This window comes from Rousettus aegyptiacus, unplaced genomic scaffold (assembly GCF_014176215.1).
Source record: "Rousettus aegyptiacus isolate mRouAeg1 unplaced genomic scaffold, mRouAeg1.p scaffold_m13_p_2, whole genome shotgun sequence".
Classification (NCBI taxonomy): domain Eukaryota; kingdom Metazoa; phylum Chordata; class Mammalia; order Chiroptera; family Pteropodidae; genus Rousettus; species Rousettus aegyptiacus.
In genome coordinates, this window is record NW_023416295.1 from 35,893,453 (window position 1) to 35,915,191 (window position 21,739).

Here is a 21,739-nt window from a genome sequence, read left to right on the forward strand (position 1 = left end):
TGACTCCAGTCATCATGCCTTTTCTATAGGTAGTAAGTTCCAAATGGTAAGACCTTTCAGGGATGGGAAGGGGGAGTTGTCAAGCATGTGGATAAATCAGAGAGATAATAAGTAGTAAGATAACATGCAAGCAGAAAATTGTACTGGGTCAGAATATCAGTCTTTGGATGACTTTTAGAAGCTATTTCTATTACAGCATGAAAAAGCTACTGTTAAAAGCTGAGCTGGGGAGAGCGGAGCTGCCAGATGTCAGAGTGGTCAATTTAAACAACAAGCCAAAGTGAAAATAATAATTAAATCTTTATCCACTTACTGTGACAGCATAAAAGGCCAGAAAGAAGGTACTGGCTCAAAGGATGTCCCATTTTCCCCCAGGGAATGGCACTGGGCAAAGGTCAGAAAATCAGTGTGGAAGTAGAGTACTGCCTCTCGGCTGTGGGAGCCCTGAACAAAAGGCTCCTGCTGGTTTTCTGGAAGAGATGGGGGCTTCAATCCAGGGAATGGGAAAAAGTAAAGGTCAGGAGTAGAAGAGTACTAAATACTGAGTTATAGTGCAGAAAGTGTCTTCAAGACTTCCAAATAAAGTTTTCTCAGCAGAAGCACCCAAGAAAGGCCTTGGCCAGGGCCTCCAATCAGAAGGCCTAGAGGCACCTGAGCTAGGGATGAAGCTACAAGCATTAAGAGCACAGCCAGCCTAGTGGTGGAGGGACTGAGTCCTCCTCCATACTGTGCACTAAATCTGGGATGGGGAATGTAGCTTTCCTTTATGAGGCTTGCCAGGTGAATCCTTTGTACTATCTGAGATACAGACTGAAAGATCACACATAAGATTTCACCTGAAGCCAGACTCTTCAGCTACAAGTCATAATGGAAAGCTTTTTCAATAAGAATAGCACTTTGAGGCACCCAACACTAATCTGGCTTTTGATAAACCTTATCATGAAAGGTTATAAATAAAATTATTGGAGGATGAACAAGTTTGAAGGAAAGCTTTAAGCCAGAAACCATCTCTTCACACATTTCTGGAAGCAGAGGGTCAAAGGAGGGTGTGAAGTGAGAGATTTAAGTTGAAGAAAGGATTCAGTATGGAGCAAAATCTCTGACAGTCTAAGTTATGTAATCTATCACTCTATTAATATGCATATAGTTAAATACTCAATGCTTTCACTATTGATTTACATAGTGATCTGTCAATTTATCTGTAGATATATGTATGTACATGTGTGCATTATATATATACAACTTTAAGTCTATTTTATGGTCAACATAGTTTATTATATAATTTTATGTTTCATGACCACCTTTTACGTAATTATAGGTGACAACTGTAAGCTTTTTGTGAACAAAATTTTGTTTCCCTAAAATACTATATATAATACATTAGAGTGCTAGCTATATTATAAGCTGTCGATGACTACTTATTGTGTAATTTATACTAAAGAATTTCTTTTAAACTTGAACTATAAACTGATTAAGATGTCTGTTCTGAGTAAAACACATAGTAACATTAAGTGGATGTTATCCTGAGTATCATCAAATGAGAGTACTCCATATTATTTTATGACTTGTACTGGCCAAAATATCCTTACTATCCTTGCCTTAAAACAAACTGAAGACCAAAATAACCTAACTTAAAAGTGCTCTAGTATTTTATCATTAATATTATACTTCTACTTCCTTTGAGAAGGTATATTTACACCAATTAAAAATGTATATAATACAAAAATAATATGAAAATAAATATCCCAGTTAAGAGATATCTTCCTTTTCAAAATGGCAAACAGGAATACCTATCAATAATCTGGGTATCTAAGACTCTAATATTATCTATCGCAGGTATCCATCCCTAGGGTCATCAGTAGCCTAGATTTGGTCAACTGATATTCTTTCTTTTGGTCGCATAGGTCTTTTTAAATACTGAATAAGTTGCTTGCAGATAATTGTTAAGAGATTGCACGTTAAAATCTAGAACTTTTCTTGAGAAGTTAGAGACACCTAAAAAGTGGGCATCCAAACTTCCATGAAAAGAACTGTGCCTTGAGTACGGGCTCTCCAATTCATTACTAATAGCATATGCCCACTTCGCACATTTAAGTCATAGCCTGGGTGGTCTTTGTTGACATTTGGGTTTGTGATTCCTCACTTATAAATAATTCAAATCAAGAAATTAGATGTTTGTTAAAGGAATGAAATTTATGCCCCGTATATTTAAATACATAGATATATTTTAATTTCATACCAAACTACTAGGCATATTAAATAAGAATAAGAATATGTGAATATAGCACCTAAATGAGACACAGTGGCATTTTTGGCACTAATACTTTGAGTGGTGTCTCTAAATTTAAGGATTCAGGAATTAGTCTTTTTTTAACTCATTGAGGATATTTACTTTTTAAGGAATTAAATAGTTTAGAGGAAAACGGTTTGACATTTTTATTTTGAGCCCTCTGTCAGTATTTTGACAGATGGCTAGAAACCAAAATTTTTGGACTTTCCCACAGGAGTTCATGCACCACTCTTTAATCCCTTATGCTCATAATTTTAGGTGTTTTCATCTTTGGGAAAACACATACGATCTGATTTATACTAAAGGGAATAAGGAATGAGGAAATCTATGCTCAACAATTACATGTTAATTATGCAGAAGTTGTTAGGTTATTAAGACATTAATAATGAGTGCCCATATTTGAAATTCATTATTCTCATAGTTTTGTAGTTTCTTCTTTCAGTAAGGTAACCTGGTGCATTTAGGTAATCATGATTATTTCAACCTTGAGCTTTGCTTAAACATGGCTACCAAGTCAAAATGTCTTAGGGTTTGAATCCTATCAGTAAATGTTGAATACATTTAAAGGAAAAAAAAATGCATTAAAGAGTAAACATTTCTGTGGTAATAACTATAGAAATATTACGATGATACCAAAATTTTATGTTATGCTGTTAATTTGGCAATATATCTCCAAAGACCCTTTTAAAACATAAAAAAACTTTAAAATTAAAGTATAATTTATCATAATTATTAAAATAACAGAGGTTCAAAATTCTATTGAGAGTTACTTTTTAAAAGTAAATTATAGTTATATTTTAAATATAAATGTCTAAACTAATTTTTCTGGTTAAAAAACTGGTAGATAGTTAACAGTAAGAATGAAAAATATAACAGTAATATAAAATGTTCTATAAATACTTTCTACACTGCCATGCTGTTCATGCTTTTAAAATTCACTGTTATAGCATATTTCCAACATCACTTTTTAAATAAGCTTTAAAAGTAACAACTTCTAGAATTTAGAACTTATAGCACTCTGAATGTATTTTTTCAGATTTCTAAATCGACAGTTTGTTTATATTGGTCTTAGTTGTAAGAACTGTTATCTCATTTGTCCTTACAAGAAGCTTGCAAGTTGAATGGATATGATTATCTACATAGCTCAAAGAGGAAAACTGAAATGAGAGATTAAATGATTTGAACAGGTATTCATGGTCAGAACTGGAGTGGAATATATTTTTCTTCCGATTAGACACGGTTTACTTCTTTAGAATCATCTTTTGTGCAAGTAACAATTATAAAGTGAAGCTGTGGACCGGTAATCATTTTTTTGTGGGCACCAAATATTCTTGAATCGATGTTCATGTTTAAAATTTATGCCTTTGTTTAAAGATTCACAATTGGCTTGCTGTATAATTGAGAGTTTTCACGATCTACTCTTGCCCATCTCGACTTCAACAGTATTTAGAAAATGTTAGAGGAAGGTACGTAGGCAAGTTTGTTTATCCACAATAAAATACACATTTTAGGTTATAATTGTCCTATCAAATCTAATCAGGGGCCACACAGTTGATTATGTAAAGGCAGAATTTCATCCAGTAACAATTGGTTTAATTGAAAGGGAGACATTCATTTTACTCAGCAATAGAAAGTCCAGTATTTCTTAGGACTACAATTTTGTTCATTTAACTTCCTGGCAATAGTTTGATTTAGTTAAAAACTCCTATAGCCAGAAATGTAAAATGTAAGCATCCAGACAGAAGAATCAAGAACAATTTGATCTAACTTGCTATGCCCACAACTTATAATGGAACAATCTTCTGGAGGCGTTCATGAGGCTAGGAGGGCAGAATAAACCCTTTTTCCTGATATAAATACAGGCAACACTGCCATATGAATGTAATAAATGGAAATCAGATTGTTCCTAGATAATTAGTACCAAATGGTGGAAAACCCAACCTCTAATCTATTGCCAAACCACTAGAACACAGCAAAAAGCAAACAGCACAGTCAAGTAACGGAAATTTCTCAGTGTATCTAAATGACTGTATAAATAAAGACCCAATTTCTAAAACCAATGAAAAGATTTCCACAATTTCAGTATGATACAGAGGTATGTAATATGGGTACTATCAAAGGCTATTTCATTTGGCAGAAAAGAAACCCATGATTGAACCACTGGAGTGGTTTTTAGAAGACATGTAAGCATTCTATTTGTTAAGTACAAGCAAAAAACTAGCATGTCAATTTATACATGAGAAAATAGAAATGGTCTTCATTTATCATACATATGAGGAATTGGTTTTAAGTGAAAAAGGGTTTGGAATATATATACATACATATATATATATATATATATATATATATATACACACACACACATACATGTATATATATGTATACATATGTAAAAGATATACAATTTTTGTAGTTAGAAGTGTCTTTTAACTTTAACACTGAGCAAAAAAAAAAAATCAAAAAACAAAAGTCTTAATTTTGTTTTCTTTAGCTAGAACTAAACTACTCCATAAACTTACACTGAGAAATTTCTAATGGGTGTATTGACTAAAATAATAAACAGTCCAGACAATGAAAGAAAAAGAGAATTTTTTTTTAATTCAAATACTATACCATAAGCCAAGACCTCCTTCTTGAATTTCAGATAAATATATGCAACATCTAATAAATATCTCCAGTTGGCTGTCCAGTAGTCAGAGTTAACACGAGTAAAAGTGAAGTACTGATTATCATTCACTTCCCTGCAAGTCTTGTCTGTTTCAGAAAGTGACACCACCAATCCAGATGCTCAGAATAAAACATTAGGAGACGATCCTCATTCTTTTTTTATTTTGTATTACCCAACCAAGCATCAGTACATCCTGAAAGCTCTACCTCCAAAATAGATTAATCAAGCGATGCTCATCATCTCAACTGATACAATTTACCCTTCTCCCTTTTTTACTCTACTGAAACTGTGTCTTAGCCTGTTTGGGAACCTCATTTTGTACTCTTTATAGCCCATGGTACATACAGCAGCCAGATGGTCCTAAAATTTCATGTTTGAAGCTTTTGAGTGCCTGCTTCTGGAATTAAAAAAAAAAAAAAAAACATAAAACAAAACAAAACAAAAACAAACAAGAAAACAACAACAATAACAAAAACCCTTTTATCATGACCCACAGGGCCCTATGAAATCTAGACCCTGACTCTCTCTTCAACATCATTTCCAACTTTCTCGGTTCTTGATCACCATCTTTCAGGCACAAGGTCTTGTTACTGTTTTCAGCTCTTAACTTTTATCATTCCGGTCTTAATTTAAATGCCACCTGCTCAAAAATGGCTTCCTTGATAACTATAATGCTCAAATTTCATAAGAACAGATATAAAACATTTCTAACTTAATAGAAATTTGCTTTACTGCAGATCCATTGCAAACTATTAAATAAAGGAAACCTATATTTTAAATTTATATTTTAATTATTTATAATTTCATTGTTTTTAAGTTATATTTCAAAAGTTTGAATCATTAACAAATCTTCAACAGAGAAGATATTTATAAATGGCAAGATTTCGTATTTACTAAATAATTATAGGTAATTTAATTTTTTTTCTTAGTTAATATCAGAAAATTAGGAGTCCATTTTAACAGATATACAATAAATATAGATGCACTTGGTGTTATATTAATTTATTTCACACCTATGTAACTAAAATTGAAAATAAAAGGCAAAAATATTTGGTGATAGGCTCTCCAAAATTTTCTTAAAACATGCTAATAAAAACCTATAACAGTATTTTCAAAAAGATTTGAATTAATCAGATATATTTTAGCAATTTAAAAATGTTGAGTTCACTTTCTTTTAAGAATCGAATCATTTCTTGTTTTTTAAAATTTTATTTTATTAGTTTCAAGTATGCAGCACATTGACTAGTCTATGTTTTTATTTATTTTTTTAATGTTTTTATCTTAATGAAGATGTGTACCCTCCGGTGTATCAACAATTTCAAAAGTCTAATATCTTATTAGACTTTAGGAGCTGAAAATTATATAAGCAATTTTTTAAAAGTTAAAATAAAAAATAGAGATAGATATTACCATAATAAGAGAATATAAGTAGATTACAAATTTATGAGTTATTTGCATAATGATCAATGATGTAATAATTTCTCTACAAGTGTATTAAATGCAAATAGTAAATTAGAGAAAATGATTTCTCTTTTAAGTCAATCTTTTAGTTATAGTCTTTGGAGCATTCTATTAATACACATTCAGTCCTGTGATGAACGCAATATCTATAATAATTATTAAACAGAAACTTCAGGAGAGTTAATCCATTTTAATAACTGTCTATGTGAATAGCTTTATCATTTTTTACATAAATGACTCTATCAATGAGAATTGCTGAATAAATTAACATACTCATAGTGTGCGTTCATTTACATACCAACTTTTGTGCTCACTGCTTGTAATGGCCATCTCAGCCAGAGGGTCACAGACACTGACAGGTATCATCTCATTATTCCTCCTGCTCCTTACCATTTCTGAAGCCAACTTGGTAGCCATGTGAGATAACCAAGGCACATGCAAAACCCACCAATCTGACCCTTTTTTTTTTTTTTTTCAGTTGCCCTAGTGCTTGTCCATGGCAGTGTCTACTTTCAGAAGATAAAAGAGGGGAGTGCTATTTTATCAGCATGGCCCAAATCTCTCTGCTCCTTCCAAATCTACCTCAACATGATATCCTTAGTTTTCCTTCCAGACACAGAGAACACACAATGAGCAAACTATGCATTTATAACCAAAATGGTAATAGATCTTATTTTACGCCTTTGGAAACATAAATACTCAAGTAAAGCTACTTTTCATATGTAGTTAATTCTATGAACAACTATCTTATTTAGATTGCTTGAAAAAGTAACCTCCCCTTTATTATCTCTATATTCCTAGTTTGTTTCACAAGATGCTTTATAATGTGACTTTCAACAAAAGCCAAAGGATATTGCTCCTTTTGAGGGACCAAAGGTTAAAAGGACTTTGAGCTGGTGCTCTGTTCCTTTGAGGTAGAGAGCCCTCCCCTCCAAAAAAAAAGTCATAATCTTGATAAGAAGCAAATAGTAATAGCGGTGAAGAGAAAAAATAATTTAAAAAGAATATTACAATAAGCCAAAACCTGAAGAGGATGCTCCAGTATCTCACTGTGTATAACAAAGGTACATGGGAATATAGGAACCTCACTCCCATCCTCTCTTACCGTGGCTGTATCAGCCCTGTTGTCACAAACTATATGCCAGGCAATGGAAATACTAACTGCTTAGGTATGGAAGATGAGAAAGTGTGAGTTTAGAGGATTAAAGTTTTTTGACTCATTTCCAAGGGACACTAAATTTGAAACTCTAAATGTAACTTCTTATAGAAGCATTGTTCATAGTGATGAACTGGTGAAACATTCTAGTACTAGATAGCTATATACACATACATACACATACACATACATACATACACATACACATACATGTTTTATATATATATATATATACACACACACACACACACACACACATATATAAAGTTTTCATTGACTTAGACTGGAGACTGAACCCAAATGGACTTGCAAATAAAAATTTGCAACAAAAATTCTTTTTGAAAGTTTGCAAATGCCATAATTGTGTTTCAGTTTAGAGTAACATGCCATAGTTATATATTAAATATCTTAAAAATACAAAATAAAATATACACTTTAGTGGAGAATATCAGATAATTCAAAGAAGAAAAAATCTACTAAATATATTTTGCCTAGGAAAAATATTGTTTTAAATGCCATCTCCCATCTCCCTCCCAAAATTTCCCTTAGCCAAAATCACAAAATAATGGTATCATACATAGTACTGGGAAAAGGAATTCAAATCTACGATAAACCAAAAGCAAATAATTAAACTATAAATGCTTGAGTGTTGTCTATAAAGATCACTACTCATTTTAGTGTCTGAAATACAACTGTGTTACTCCCAGTGAGAACCCTTACTATGTAATATAAAACTGGGCTGCCTTGTTAACAGTTCCGTTTCTAGAATAAAGTTCAGTACTCCAAGGGTAGATTGGCTTAGGGCATTAAATTTAATCTCAGTAAACAGTAATCAATAGGAATGAAAGAAAGAATATGCTACAAAGAGAAAAAGACCAAATTAAGGGTTGAATTGTTCTAGAAACACAAGTGAAAAGAGCAACATGAAAAAACAACTCTGATCTGAGCTGTAATTTTAATTTATTAACTTTGTTTAATACTTTTTCATCTCTATCCATGTTTAGTTTTACTGATCCCAGTGTATTACTAGAAATAACTCAAAGCTGATGATCTAGAGATATTTTATTATCATGAAATTTTGTTTCTGAACATACATATGTTTTATGCACTTACTGGCGATGTTGATACCTGGGTTGTTCTTAGTTGGTTTTCCAAATCTTGTACTTTGTTTTTAAGTTCCATATTTTCTGTTTCTAAGTCTTGAATCTAAAAAGCAAACGATTATTGTATAACCTTCAGAAATTTATTCTTGGAAAATATTGGCTATTATAATGGCTACATTAGTGAATAGGACTTCATATTATTTAAAACTTTAATACATTCTTTTGTGTACATGGGAGAAAATTATTTGATAAAGCTTGGGAAATAATTTTAGGTCACTTGAAAGACATATGATTAAAGTATGTTTTCACATGTGTGCAAAATTCATGTTCCTAATACCTCATCTCTGTGTTTTCTTGTTGCACTGTGCAATCTGTACCCATAATCTTGGAGTATAACCACAAGACAGTGAAACTTGCTCATGATGATTTTGAAGAGAATGGAGAAAGGGTGTAATTTAATTACAAAGGAATCTGATCTGCATGGGAAACCACTTACCCAGCATCTGCTGTTTCTGCTGCTCTGATCCCCATGAGAAGCATCAGGAAGTGAAGCAAAGTCACATGAGAACACTAAGTTCTTGTGGGAATTCAATATAAAATGGTTAAAAACTGTGCAGGGGATCAGGAATGAAAAATTATAGGAACACAGTGAAAGCAGTTCCAGTCAGTGTGGGGAAAATTTAATGGCAGGCCTTCTAAATTTGTTTGATGATATGCAAGTTTCCCTGTATTTACATCACATAAATGTGAAACAACAAGTTTAGTTTACTCACTCTTTTCTGTAACCCTGCAATCTGTTTTCTTGTTTCAACATCTTTTCCTCCAGATTCTAGAAATTTCCTGTATGCCAGGTCAAATGCTTGGCCGATTGTTAAAGTTATCTCTTCAGCCTTTGTAAAAATAAAACAAAGATGATTTGCATTTCAATAATAATATGTCAGACTATTCTTTGAATCAAGAAAAACATTCACATGAGGTACTTCAAAAGGGCAATGGCTGAGGGTAGAGGTGTAGTAAATGAACAAAGTTGGCTCTGTTAACAAAATAATTAAAGGCCTACCCCATGCACAACATAAAAAAAAAAAAATGTCTTGGCGGTTAAATGAATAGCTGTTGAACAGCAAGAGTCCTGTCCCACTCCTCATCTCTTTTATCACAATATTTTTTTCCTAGTTTGCTTTCCTCTCTTCCTCAAATATTTAGTGCCTATCAAATGAAAGCATAGTGTCAACTGCAGTTTCTCTCATTGTTTTGCTACTTATTTCCTTTTCTTAGGGAGGAGGGTCTGTTAAACCTGGCAAGTAGCTTGAATGAGGTTGTCTGGGTGGTGCTGTAGAAAACTTGAGGTATGCCCTCTCTAACTGGAGCAACTGCTGCTCAGTTCCAGTTAATTGTTGGCTTGTGGAAACAAGCAATTCTAATCCAGAGCTGTCAGATTTTAAATATGTAAGATGAGGTCATAAATCTGAATCTTTATATGAAAGCTCCCAATTTTAAGCGATAGTAAACGTTATTTTTGTAAAACACTGCTGATTGAACAAAATATATCTATCATCTGTATTTGAACTGGTAAACAATTTACAACTTGAAACTGCTACTAATATCCTAAATCCTCCTAGTCATTTCTTCTTCCTTCATAACTCAACTGATATGACAGTGTCTTACACAATGTAAACATTACAGATTTATTTACTTTATTAACATTATAAATAAGTTCAGTAAATATATTAACTGAATGCATCACAAATACATCACATTCAATTCTAAGACTCTGACATGACATAAAAACTGCTAGTAACATTAAATCTTGAAAGTACTATGCTTTCACTAATCTACTGCAAATCCTAAAACTTTCTGCTATGCTACAAGCAATCTAAATTAAAACTATGCTTTATTAATAAAGCTTAGATTTAATTAAGGAACTGTAATTTTTGTAGTTCACTATTTGTTTAAGGAAGGTTTTTAGCCATAAAATATATATATATATATATTCATAGCATTCAACCCAGTTAACTAAAAAAGGCAAAATAAACATCTAAATTACATATGCAAACTGTCTCATGAAAAAGCAGAAAAAAGAAATGTATTTTTAATTTGTAGTTCCCTTATTGTATTAGCCTAGTTTCATGAATGACTAAGCTAAGGGGATCCATTTTATATCCTGATCAAGTAATATAATATAAAGACCAAGAGTATTTTTAAATTAAAAAAATCTTTATTTCAAAAAATGTTCACATAGCAAACATGAAATCTAACAAGAATATACAATAAATAATAGCTTACAAATAAAAACACCTGGTAAAAAAGACTGAATGCAACGATTCCCTCTAGTAATAATAATGTATGATTCTTTTGACACATGAACCTCTCTTTACAATTAGTTAATAAGAGAGGAGTTTTAAACTTTGCATTATTTTAGATTTCATTTCACATAATTAAAACATGTTAGTGGAGTGATGGTCTCATCTGCTTGTTGGGGCTGCTATTTAAATTTTATCAAGTACAATATCTAGTGAATAAAATATATGTATTAACATTTGGAAACAAAAATTGTAAAAAATAAAGACTATCAAAAGGATGACTAAACAGTTGACAGTGACTAAATTTTCCTTAAAGGAAACAAATCAATCACATCATAATATGTATCCATAGTCTAATTTTATTTTGTAAACTAACGAGTGTAGAAATTATGTAAACATTAAATTTTAATAATATGATATGATGATACTAATAAAGTGAGTTCCAGTTTCTTAGCATACTAAGACAAGCCATCTAAATTTCAAACAAGTTCTTGGAAATTCACAGAAATACTAACTATATCAAATACAACGAATGAATAGCATGAAGAGCAGAGGGACTCCGGAGAGATCACAATCATGAAGGTAATATAATATGACAGGAAGAATGTGAAAATAGGAATCTAAGGTCTTGGATTGCAGTTCTGATTCTGTTGCTACCTAGCTTTGTGACTCTGGAAAAGGCACTAAGTTGCTCTGACCTAGATTTATTTAAAATGTGATCGAAGGGTTGGTCTAAGTAATTAAAAATTTATTTTCCAGTTTTTTTTTGAGTAAACATTTAATCTTGAGATAATTTTAGATTTATATAGTTGTAAGAAATAATACAGAGAGATACTATATACCCTTTAAATACTTTCTTCCAATGGTAAGATATTATAAAACTATCATACAAATCACAACCGACTTAGTATTGTCAAGAGACAGAGTAATTCCATCAGCACAAGAATCCCTCATCTTGCTGTTTATAGCCATATCCTCTTCCTCTCTACCCTACTCTGTCCTTAACTGCTAGAAAAGACTAATCTGTTCTCCATTTCCATAATTTTGTCATGTCAAGACATTATACAAATGGAACATACAATATGTAAGCTTTTGGGACTGACTTTTTTCATAACACATCTGGAAAGTCATCAAGGTTGTCATGTGTATTAACAGCTCATTCCTTTTTACTGCTGAGTAGTAGTAAATACTCCATGGTGTGAATGTATCATTGTTTGTTGAACCATTCACCCATTATCTAGGGTTTTGTAGTTTATGACTATTATGAAAAAATTTCTATATAAATTTTTGTAGGTGTTTGTATGAACACGAGTTTTAATTTCTCTGGGGTAAATGCCTAGATGGGTCATATAATAGTTGCATGTTTAGTTTTGTATAAAAGTGCCAAAAGTTTTCCTTAGTGGCTGTACCATTTTATATTCCCACTAGAAATGTATACGTGATCCATTTTCCCATGTTTTTACCAGCATTTAGTATTATCATTATTTTTTATTTTAGCCTTCCTGATGGATATCTCACTTTGGTTTTAATTTGCATTTCCCTGATGGGTACCAATGGTAATATCTTTTCATATCCTTATTTGCCATCCGACTATCCTCTTTAATGAAATTTCCTTCCTATCTTTTGTTCATTTTCCAATTTGATAAAATTGTTTTAATGCTGTTGATTTTTGAAAGTTCTTTATATAGTATAGACACTAGTCTTATGTCTGATACGAGTTTGCAAATATTTTCTCCCAGTCTTATCTTGTCTCCTTCTCCCCTTCATAAGGCCTTTCACAGAGAAACTGTTTATTTTTGATAAAGTCAAATTTGTCACTTATTTCATTAACAGATCCTGCTTTGGGTGTCAAGTCTAAGAACTCTGTCTAGCCTGAAAATTCTCCTTGGTTTTGTTCTAAATGTTTTTTATTGTATATTTTACATTTAATCCATGATACATTTTCAGTTAATTATTGTCAGAAGTGCAAGGTTTAGGTCAGGTGTATTTTGCTTGTCCATAGAGATCCAAGTTTACCAGCACCATATGTTGAAATGGCCATCTTTTGTATTTGCATCTGTTATGCTGTTTTTGTATCTTTATCAAAAATCAGTGGGGTATATTTGTGTGAGTTGATTTCTGTGTTCTCTATTCTATTCCTTTAATGTATTTATCTATCTCCTCACCAAAACTACAGTCTTGATTACTTTAAGTGTATAATAAGTCTTGAAATAGGGTAAACTGATTTATTCCATTTCTTCCAAACTGTTTTAGCAATTCTAGTTCATTTGCCTTACCATATACATTTTAGAATAATCTCATCTATATCTAACAAAAAATCTTGCTATGAATTTGACAGAATCTGTGTTAAACCTATACGTTACTTTGGAGAGAACTGACATTTACACTAGACTGAGTCCTTGAATCCATAAACATGGAATATCTATTTCTTTACATATCCTTTTATTTCTTTCGTCAGTGATTCGTAGTTTTTGACATACAAGTCTTATACAAGTTTTATATGTTAGGTTAGAGTTATAAATATATACTTTTTTAAGTAATTGTAAATTTTTGTATTCATGTGTTCACTGCTAGCATATAGTAAAACAATTGATGTTTATATGTGTATTATGTGTTCTGCCACCTACTGAACTCACTTAATAGACCCAGGTATTTTTTGTAAACTCATTTGGATTTTCCATGTAAATAATCATGTATCTGCAAAAAAGGTCTGTTTTATTTCTTCCTTTATAACCTGCATGCTTATTTTCTTTTCTTGCTTTATTGCAATGGCTAGAACTTCCAGGACTGTGTTTAATAACAGTGGCTGGAGTAGAAATCCTGGCCTTTTTCTCAATATTAGGAAGAAAGCATTCAGTTTTTCACCATCAAGTTAAATATTATCTGTAGTTTCAATTTTAAAATGCCCTTTATCAAATTGAAGAATTTACCTTATATTCCTATTTTTCTGGCAGTATTTAATCATAAATGAAATTTGATTTTTTCAAGCATTTTTAAAGCACTAGTTGATATGATCATATGATTTTTCTTTTTTATCCTGTTAATATGGTTGATTACATCGTTAGATATTTGAATATCGAACAAGACTTGCGCGCCAAGAGCAACCTCTACTTCATCTTGGTATATTATTATTTTTATATTTTGATGAATTATATTTGCTAATAATTTATTAGGAATCCTTGCATATACATTTTTAAGGGATATAATTTGGCCTGTAATTTTCTTTCTTTTATGCACTATGCCTAGTTTTGCTATAAGAAAAATAATAGTTTCATAAAATGAATTAAGAAGTGCTCTCACTTTTATTTTTGAAATGGATTGTATAGAATGGTAATTCTTTAAGTATTTTATAGATTCCTCCCATGAAACCATCTAAGCCTGGTGATTTCTCTTTTAATAAGCTTTAAATTATAAATTTAATTTCCTTTATAGTTATTTATGGGGCTGTTCAAATTATATATTTAATATGAGGTGATTTAATGTAGTTTTTGTTTCTTGAAAAGTTAATTGAATTAATCCTTGTCATCAAATTTATGTGTATAGTTATTTATAGCATCTTATTATTCTTTTGCTATCTGGAGGGTCTGCGATAAAAATCTCCTGCTTTAATCCTGACATTGGTAACTTGTTTCTTTCCTTTTTTTTTATCTTTGCCAATCTTAGCACATTTTTGTTACTTTGATGATATTTCCAAGAACCAGATCTTTGTTTCATTGTCTCTGTTTGTTTGTTTTTAATTTCATTAATTTCTTTTTTTACCTTTCTTTCTTATATTCTTCTTTCTGCTTACTTTGAATTTATTTTGATATTTTGTCTTCTAGGTACTTGAGGTGGAAGCTTAAATTATTTATTTAAGACATTTTTTCCCCTAATACATTAACTTAGTTGTTATAAATTTCTCCATCAGCACTGTTTTATCTATAGCACAAAAATGTTATGTTCTATTTCATTTACACATAGTTCACTGCCTCATAAATTTTTTCCTTTGTAAATTCCTCTTTGACATATGCAATGTTTACAAATGTAATGTTTCATTTACAAGTGTTTCAAAATTTTTCTGTGATTATTTGTTATTTTTTTAGGTTGATTTCTTTGTTGTCCTTTCTTAGTTGTTTCAATTCTTTTAAATTTTTGAAATTTATTTTATAGCCCAGGATATGGTCTATTGTAGTACTGGTCTTTTCTTTATATCTTCTACTTCTTTGCTTAGATTTTCTATTTCTTTGATAAAATTTTCTTTAAAAAATTGTTTCAGTTGTGCATATAATGTTTAAAAAATTATCTTTATGATGTCTCTTTAAAATCTTTGGTAATTCTAATATCTCTCTCATCTCAGTGTTGGGATCTATTGGCCATCTTTTTAAAAAAAAAAAATTTAGTTTAAGATCTTGTTTCTTGATATCCTGAGTAATTTTTAATTGAATACTAGATGCTTGAAATATTATCTGAGACTCCAGAAATTATTTAAATTTTTTCTTTGGGTAGTTCACTCTTATAGAATTCCAGTAGGAGAATGGGAATGGGAGAGCACTGCCTCATCACTGCCTTGTGGGAAAAGATGTTCACCTTCCTCACTTGGCCTCTCTTTATTACTGCTTGGCAAGGCTGAGTACTCTAGCTCCTCATGATCTTCATTGTCACCACAGAAGGAGGAAGACTCATTAACACAACATGATGCTGTTAATAAAGTAGTGAATTCCAGCCTTGTGGCATATTAGAATAGATGCCATCTATCTTTCAACTCTCAACCATTTTACCGAAGTACTGAAAGATAAAATGAGGAAATAAGACGAAAGCCTCATTAAAAGTAGATGAACTCTGGAACAGGTCAGTTATGAGAATAATACAGCATGATGGAAAAAAGCTTCAATGGCAATCTAATGTCGAATCTTAATCCTGATCTGTCAGTCTAAGATTAGTTGTTTAAAATTAAAATGAAAGAAAGTGGCATATTAAAAATTCTATGTACATGTCAAAATCAATTTTATAAATATAGTTATTGTTATAATTACAGCAAATAAAACCTTGAGGTGAATATAACATAACGAAACTTTGAAGAAATATATGTCTTCTTTGGGCTCATGAAAGTAATGCCAATTGTAGTTGGAGAGATATCTTGGATCTTTTCAAAGCCCAGACTTCCATCTGGCTGAAGCAGAATCACTTGGTGAACTTATTAAATATAGATTTCCTGAGCTCCAGCCCCAATTAATATGACTTATTTTTTGAGGGCTTTATTTTCAAGACCCTTCTTATGAATATTATGCAAAATAATGGTTGTGAGCCACCGCTATAGGCTTCAAGAAATTATTTTCAAACTTCAAGAAAAAAAAAAAAAAAACACTGATATGCTATATCCAAAGGAAATAATGGATCAAGAAATTGGCCTCGAGATAATCATGCTAAGAATAATAAGCCAGACAGAAAAAGTCGAAAATCACATGATATCACTTGTATATAGGATATAAACCTAAAAGCAACAAATGAGCAGGACAAACAGAAACTCATGAACATGGACTATAGACTAGTGGTTATCAGAGGTTAGGGGGTGAGGGGAAAAAGGGGTCAAATATAGTGGGGCGGGGGAGGGTGAAGTGGGTAAAGAGAATCAAATATATGGTAGCTAAAGAAAACTGGACTTTGGGTGGTAAAAACACAATAGAATATACGGATGTCAAATTACAATGTACCCTGAAAATTATATAATTCTATTAACCAATGTTACCCCAATAAATTTAATAATAATAAAAATAAAAAATAAAAAAAGAAATTGAAATTCAGGAAATCAATTATAGACAATTGTGATCAGGAGGAAACAATGTAACTACACAGTGGCAAAAGATTATTCTATCTTACGCATATATCTATTTTAATTTTCTCAATCGCATGGAGAAAAACATGCAAACAATCATGGTTAAGAAGCACTTGGAACATTAAATATAATGCATTCATTCATTAGGATAAGCTTAAAAAGCAACTTGAATTTTATATAAAACAGCTCATTGTGCACATAATATTCCTTATATAAGTAAGCATATTTTTCTGATGTGTTATTCCATAATGTTCATAAAATTCTCAAAAGATATTTTGATGCCAAGTAGCTTAGCACATTAGTTTGCCTTTTTAGAGCATTATAGTTTAAAAGATACAGATAACTTTTTCTACATTTTGCAAATTTTTTCAAATAGTATTTTTTTAAGGAAAAATTTACAGAGCATATATTGTCCACCTGATGTAGAAGCTATATGGACAAATAAAAAGATATTTGTTTTGAAGTTCACATACCGAAACCAGAAATAAATTACATAATAGTGATAATAATATTAGTCCTCCGGTATTGTTCATGAAAAATGAACAAATAAATGAATTAAGTTCTTTTTCTTGTTTAAGCCAAGAATGTTGTTGAGGTTAGACGTTCTTCCTTCACTAAAGCCACCAATGCCTGCAATGTGTGCTTGGAATTCACAACTATATTTTAAAACAGGACCTCGGACTAGGTTATGATTAGCATTAGCTCATGCTTATAATCAAGACATAGGGTTTTCCTTAAAATTCCAGAAGATGAAATAACTATGGCAGAACTTAACTTTGGAATTCCCTGATTGTTCTTACTTACTAAGAACTTTAGATTACATTCACAGGCTAATATGCATGCACGCATGTAGCACACAAATGCACATACGATTCTATTACCTTTCATTTAAATTGAATTTTCTGAATAATGAAAGTTAAAAAACATTATTTTCAAAGTTTTGGATCCATACACATTTCATTTCCTGGAGTTTAAAATATTTATTTTCATCAGATCAATTATATAAAAAATAGCTCTGCTCACCATTACTTTCTGCATTATGTACATATTACTAAATCATATTTAATATTAAAAGTGCAAATAAATTAAAAGATTATAAGAGAAATAAAAGCATAAGATAAGCTAGCATGACATTCTAAGAAGAAATTCGCATGCAAGCTTGTGCCCCTGAACATGAGAATTTAGTTAAGGATGAAATCCTGAAGCATATTCTCATGACAGGATGGATCTGTTAGTGTAGCTAAGTATTTGCAGGCTTTATTCATTTCCAAATACTTTACTAATGCCGGAAACAAGACAATTCCTGGCTTGTAAAAGAGAACAAACCACCCTAAAACATCTGGCATACTTACACATTTTTCGCTGTCAAATACATAGCACAAATGTTTATTTGACTCAGAATCTTTGCATATGAAAGTGAATATCCTCTTGTCAGTTTTATCATCTGCACAAAATGATATTCTATGAAGCTGGCAATTGTGTTGGACTTCCTGTGAACAAATGTGGAAATAAACATAGTTGAGTTTTTTTTTCCATTTTCTGAAATACTAGCTATTAAGAACATACAACATATGACTTTAAAAGTGAAACAATATTCTGTCAAACTTTGATTTTACAATTACATATAGTCCAAGCTTAAACAAATACATAATGGAGATGAACCTCTTGACTCAGGATAATCATTTCAGTGGTACTTAGAAAAACACAAACAAAACATAAAAGGATCAGAATTTCATGGGCTTTCAGAGCTTGCTGAGATTTGATCTATCATTCTTACTCACTTTACTGTTTATCAGACTGAAATGAGATACACAAATAAATGCTAAGAATTTGTCTACAGAAGTGTATTCTTTCCCTGCATGCAAACCAAACTGTAAGTCATCAAAGGGCTGCTTGGCAAGCATGAAAATTAAAATGAGGAAGTATATTATATGATTGTCATGGTTTTTTTTTTTTTTTTTTTTTTTTTGTCATTACTAGAAAGACTGATTCATCCCTTTCAACAACAGGAACAGGAAGGAACAATGCTAAAAAGAAGGACTCAACCTACTAAGGCTTCGGATGAGAGCATCTTCCCTGTGTTAGTGCTGAGATGAACTTCTCTTTGTGTTAGTGCTGAGATGAACAACGACTACATCTGTCTGAAACTTTCCTTCTCTTATACTTTGTCTGATCGACCAATCTCTTCTTATTGACATTTGTTTTAATGTTAATACAGTAAATCAAACAATAGCCATCAGTTCCATCGTAGCTCTCAAATAGTGATAGCAGGTCTACATCAGTTTATTAATTATACGATCATGTTAATGATACATAAAGAGGAAATATCATTACTATACGAATACAGAAAAAGATGATTTTTTTCCCATGTATAAAAGAAATAAGTAATATGAAAACACACCATTCACATAGCTGATGGTGAAACCTATGCAATTCTTTCATTAATTCACATACCAGTATGATCTCAGAAAGACTTTGGTTATAAAAGCTGCGAATCACCTTCATTTAGATTAGCAGAAGTATCGTCCTACAAAAGAAGACTAAGGAGCTGAAACTTACAATTTTATATTATTTGTGTGGGATTTTTGTTGTGATAGATCTTTATGAATTTTAAATTTATAGGACTTATTTTTGTTTAGACAGGATTAAGAGACTTGGGAACACAATAAATTACCGTGAGAACACATTTATCCTTTAATATTGATGACATTTTACTGGAATTGGAACAAAATGTAAATAAACCCTCAATTCACCTATAATACCTCTTCCTAACACAGCATAATCTTCATTTGAAGGATAAGTGAGAAAAGCAGAAAGGGGAAAACACACAGAAAGCTACTGGAGCCAACTGAGATTGCTTTTTACTTCCATTTTCATCCATCCATATGGGATTGAAAAATAGTCTATTTCTATCAAGTCCATGTTATATTAATACCGAATTTTTAAATCCTGCCTCCTATATATTTTACTATAAATAAATCTGTCTGAGGGGCACCATATTTTTCCACTAAATTACAACTTTTACCCAAAATAAAATGAATGACAGATATTTTTTGGTTCACTCACATCTCCTCAATGGTTCCTAAATGCGTATCTATGAACAGGCTGCATCAGAATCACCTGGTAAGGTTTTGTTTGTTTGTTTTTTGTTTGTTAAAATATAAATGTTAAGTCTTGTTTTGCAGATTCTAAATCTGACAGGCTTAGGTGGATTCCAGCAATTGGCATCTATAATCTCCTAGGGGCACTGATGCGCAGAAGAGCTGCCATGCCTCTGTTTCAGAGTACCCACAGTTTTTTGTGGATTCAAAAAATGGTACATTCTACACGCATGCTAAAAGTAAGATACTCTATGTCCATATGTAATATATGGGTAAAGAGTCAGTTACTCTCTGTTCATATGTAATAAAATTGAATTTAAAAGATATTTCAAAGATTTTAAAACCTCAGATAGCTCTTCAAGTTTGGTAGGAATAAAAACAGAGGTGTTTTTTTTTTCCCATTAAAAGTTTAGATAACTTACTTTTGGGGGGAAAATTCAATTGGGCCTTTTGAAAATTAGCTATCAAGTAAATAAAATAGATACTTTGTGACAGGAAAGAAAAGCACTGGTGTTATTGATTTGGATAAGGCAAAATACGATGATCAAGAGTGAGTTGTATGATCACATTGAGTTGAATCCTACCTTGTCGATGTTTCGTAAATGGGGTTTAGGTTGGGGAGGTATGGAGATTTGACAGTAAGAGTTTAGGGAACAGAATGATATGGTTGACAGGCTGTCTGTGGAAACTCATTATTATAGGAGACAAATGAGGAATTCTACAATTACCAGCTGGTAATATTACATGACATTTGCATTCACATGATTCATCCCTGTCTCTGCTCACCATTACTTCTTGCATCATGTACATATTAGTAAATCATATTTGAGATTAAAATTAAAAATAAATTAAATGATTATTAGTGTTAGTGATCTTATAATATCTTTAAATCTTTATATTTTGTGTTCTTGTAAGGATACGCCATTAAGAAACTATCAATTCTAAACACTAAAGAAGTTCTCTCTATATACTGCATGTAATCATATTTGCACTTTTTAAATACTTAAACTATGTATTAATTAATGAAAAATTTGAAGCATTATAATGTTCAATACCAACATAATGTTCAATAGCATGGTTTTACAGATTATAATGCATAGATATGGTATTGGTGAAATTTTTATAGTTTAGGATATATTATAGGTAGGCTCAAATCAAAAAGAACAAGAACACATGTAAATGAACATAAAGTGTATTCTCATATTTCAAGGTGTACTTTGACAAGTCCTAAACATCATGTAAGAAACTGAGTTAATAATTAATTATACACAGATACACTCCAAAACAGTTATAGGATCTATATGGCTTAGAAGAAACTTTAAACATGGCCTACAAATGACATGTTCTGGCTAGACATCAGCCACCTAATTTTAAAAAGGAAATGGAGGACTAGGATTATCATTATTTTTAAATTGCGCATAAGACTATACTTTGGCTAGTGTGCTTTTGGTTGCACTGTTACTCTTATTATGTCCACAACCTTCTGTTCTTTTATAACTACCATTTGCTTAATAAATTCATCTCAGCCAACCTATCTGTTCAGTAGATAATGCTTCACTTTAAATGGCCTTGTTTCCGAGCAAACTATACTCACACACGCGCGCGTGCGCACACACACACACACACACACACACACTATATATTCAATTATATGCTTGTATAGAAACTTCCACTATCCTTTCACTACTTCTTTGTTTGCTTTCAGCCACCTCAGCAGTAGTTATTTGGGGATAGCTATAACCAAAGTATTGTCCAACTTTTTGTTATTTAGTTCTAAATGTGAATAACAGGAAGAAATTAGACGGGATAGTTGTGGGAGGTCTTATATTCATGGCTGGGAAGTCTGAA

General features: G+C 31.6%; 1 protein-coding gene across 9 annotated transcripts in view; it reads right to left on the bottom strand.

Moving 5' to 3' along the window:
* The window catches only part of GULP1 (GULP PTB domain containing engulfment adaptor 1), a 202,677-nt gene that overhangs the window by 13,267 nt on the left and 167,671 nt on the right, over positions 1-21,739 (bottom strand). For 7 of the 9 annotated variants that reach the window (XM_036236039.1, XM_036236040.1, XM_016149851.2 and 4 more), the window contains 4 exons: positions 18,143-18,280; positions 9,452-9,568; positions 9,175-9,255; positions 8,689-8,781 (listed from right to left, as the gene is read on the bottom strand). In XM_036236039.1, coding sequence (XP_036091932.1) covers positions 8,689-8,781; positions 9,175-9,255; positions 9,452-9,568; positions 18,143-18,280 — 429 coding nt within the window. The remainder of the gene's footprint in view (positions 1-8,688; positions 8,782-9,174; positions 9,256-9,451; positions 9,569-18,142; positions 18,281-21,739) is intronic. The other 2 variants (XM_016150108.2, XM_016150025.2) reach the window with 1 other exon arrangement.